Genomic DNA, 2336 nt, shown 5'->3' with positions numbered 1-2336 from the left:
CTCAGTGTGGTCCATGCCAAGCAGGCTTCTGCTGCTCAGACTATGGCTGGATACAGACACATTCAGCACACTAATGCTCTCCTGCCTGATGCCATGAACCTGGAACTTGCTCGTAACATGCAGTTTATTGCCAGTGATGTATGTGTAAAAGTTTGAACAGATAACAATTTTACACGATTGCTACCACTGTGAAATAAACATTTGTGTATTCCCCGCAGAACCAGTACAAGAGTGAGTATGAGCACTACATCAAAGGAATAGGATGGGTCCCTATTGGATCGCTGGATGTTGAGAAAGTAAAATCAGCAGGGAAGGCCCTCAATGAGAAACTGTACCGTCAGCCTCCTAGCAACTTCAAATTCACCAAAGATATGCACTCTATGGACTTGACACTGGCCACTACCAACAACCAGATTATGGATAAGGTACAGAAGAGAATCTGTCATGAACAGTGTTGGGGAGTAACGGAATACATGTACCGCCGTTACGTATTTAAAATACAAAATATGAGTAACTGTATTCTGTTACAGTTACCGTTTAAAAAGGTGGTATTCAGAATACAGTTACTTTGTTGAAATGAATGGATTACACGGCAGTCTTTTCCTGTTTCATAAGACTATGAACTCTATATTTCTGGTAATTCCACGCCGGTGGAAACCCAAACAAAACACGCATTAAGAGCCTCTAATGCCCATGTCTCAATCTCGCGGCACATGTTACCATTTACTACGGTTCGGAGCCGCGGACCTGTTTTATATATGCGCGGAACAGTTTTCTATACAAGATCGCTGCAATAAGTGCAGCCTTACCTAATGTCCACCTACTGTTACTCATTTTATATTAAGATTTAAAAATCTAGTTGGTATTGGTATGGCGAGTAACCTTCAGTAATAGTAACACAGCAATAGTTCATTCATGTAGTTGTAAAAAGCATGATAATATATTAAGTAATCCAAAGTAATCAGAATACTTTACTCTCATTGAGTAACGTAACGGAATACGTTACAAAATACATTTTGGGGCATGTAATCTGTAATCTGTAGTTACATTTTAAAAGTAACCTTCCCAACACTGGTCATGAATATAACTGAAAAGTACTTTCTCTTTATTTTATGTGAAGCCGATAATTACATTTTGCTTCTTTAGCAATCCTACATCAAAGCCTGGGAAAAAGACAAGACTTCAGTCCATGTCATGCCTGATGCAATGGGCATTGTTCTGGCACGGGAAAACAGGAAGAACTACAGTGAGGTATCGTATAATATGCAGTTTCCTGTCTGTAATGATATGGATGACAGTTAGGGAAACAATTACACTAATACTATTAGCATGTCCATTTGAAGGTAGACATGGTTTCCTTGTTGACATTATTTCTTGCTATAGAAACTGTACAAGTTGGATCATGAACTATCCAAGAAGAAGGGCCATAATCTTCGTAGCGATGCCATTGCCGTCCAAGCTGCTAAAGCTTCCACTACAATTGCTAGTGATGTAAGTGTCAGTTTATTCAATTCAATTCAATTCAATTTTATTTATATAGCGCCAAATCACAACATAAGTCGCCTCAAGGCGCTTCATAGTTTATATTCTCTTTGCTGTATTGCTTTATGTGAATATTTATTCTAATATGCTGTTTGGTGACTAAACGTCACACTATTGCTTTTTTAGTACAAGTACAAGACAGGATACCGTAAGCAAGTGGGTCACCACATCGGTGCTCGCAGCATCCAGGACGACCCTCTGCTCATGCTGGCTCTGAATTCAGCCAAGATTGCCAGTGATGCTCTGTACAAGAAGGACTTCAACAAGTCCAAGACCAAGTTCAACCTGCCAGTGGACATGATGGCCTTTGAACTGGCCAAGAAGAACCAGATTCAAGTCAACCATTTCAACTACATCACCCGACTGCACAACTGGACATGCCTGCCAGACTCCAATGATGTGGTCCAGGCCAGACATGCGTATAACATACAAAGTGATGTGAGTATATTTTAATAATTTATATTATGATAATATTATTATATTGCAGGACTCGTGTTTTTTACTATATATCGTTTTTGTTGTCCACCAGATTCAATCATTTCAAATCATTCTTGGTTTTTGTTTTTTCTTCCAGGCTGTTTACAAGGAGGATCTGAAGATGCTGCAGGGTATTGGTTGGGTGCCAATAGGTTCATTAGATGTTGAGAAGGTGAAGAAAGCTGGTGAGATCCTGAGTGAGAGAAAGTATCGTCAGCAACCGAGCAACTACAAGTTTAAAATATCCACTGAAGACATGCCCATAGCACTGGCTAAGGCCAATGCTCAGGTTATGAATAAGGTATGAAATCCCATTT

General features: G+C 39.7%; 1 protein-coding gene across 1 annotated transcript in view; it reads left to right on the top strand.

Annotated features, from left to right (window-relative positions):
* Positions 1–2336, top strand: part of neb (nebulin) — a 57700-nt gene that overhangs the window by 17495 nt on the left and 37869 nt on the right. Inside the window, 6 exon segments of the mRNA XM_013914149.1 lie at positions 6–138; positions 219–425; positions 1147–1251; positions 1384–1491; positions 1669–1980; positions 2117–2320. Of these exon segments, the coding sequence (XP_013769603.1) occupies positions 6–138; positions 219–425; positions 1147–1251; positions 1384–1491; positions 1669–1980; positions 2117–2320 (1069 nt within the window).

This window comes from Pundamilia nyererei, unplaced genomic scaffold, assembly GCF_000239375.1.
Source record: "Pundamilia nyererei isolate P.nyererei 1_Seehausen unplaced genomic scaffold, PunNye1.0 scaffold00175, whole genome shotgun sequence".
Classification (NCBI taxonomy): Eukaryota; Metazoa; Chordata; class Actinopteri; order Cichliformes; family Cichlidae; genus Pundamilia; species Pundamilia nyererei.
The sequence above is the reverse complement of the archived record's forward strand: the minus strand, read 5'-3'. Positions and strand labels throughout refer to the sequence as shown.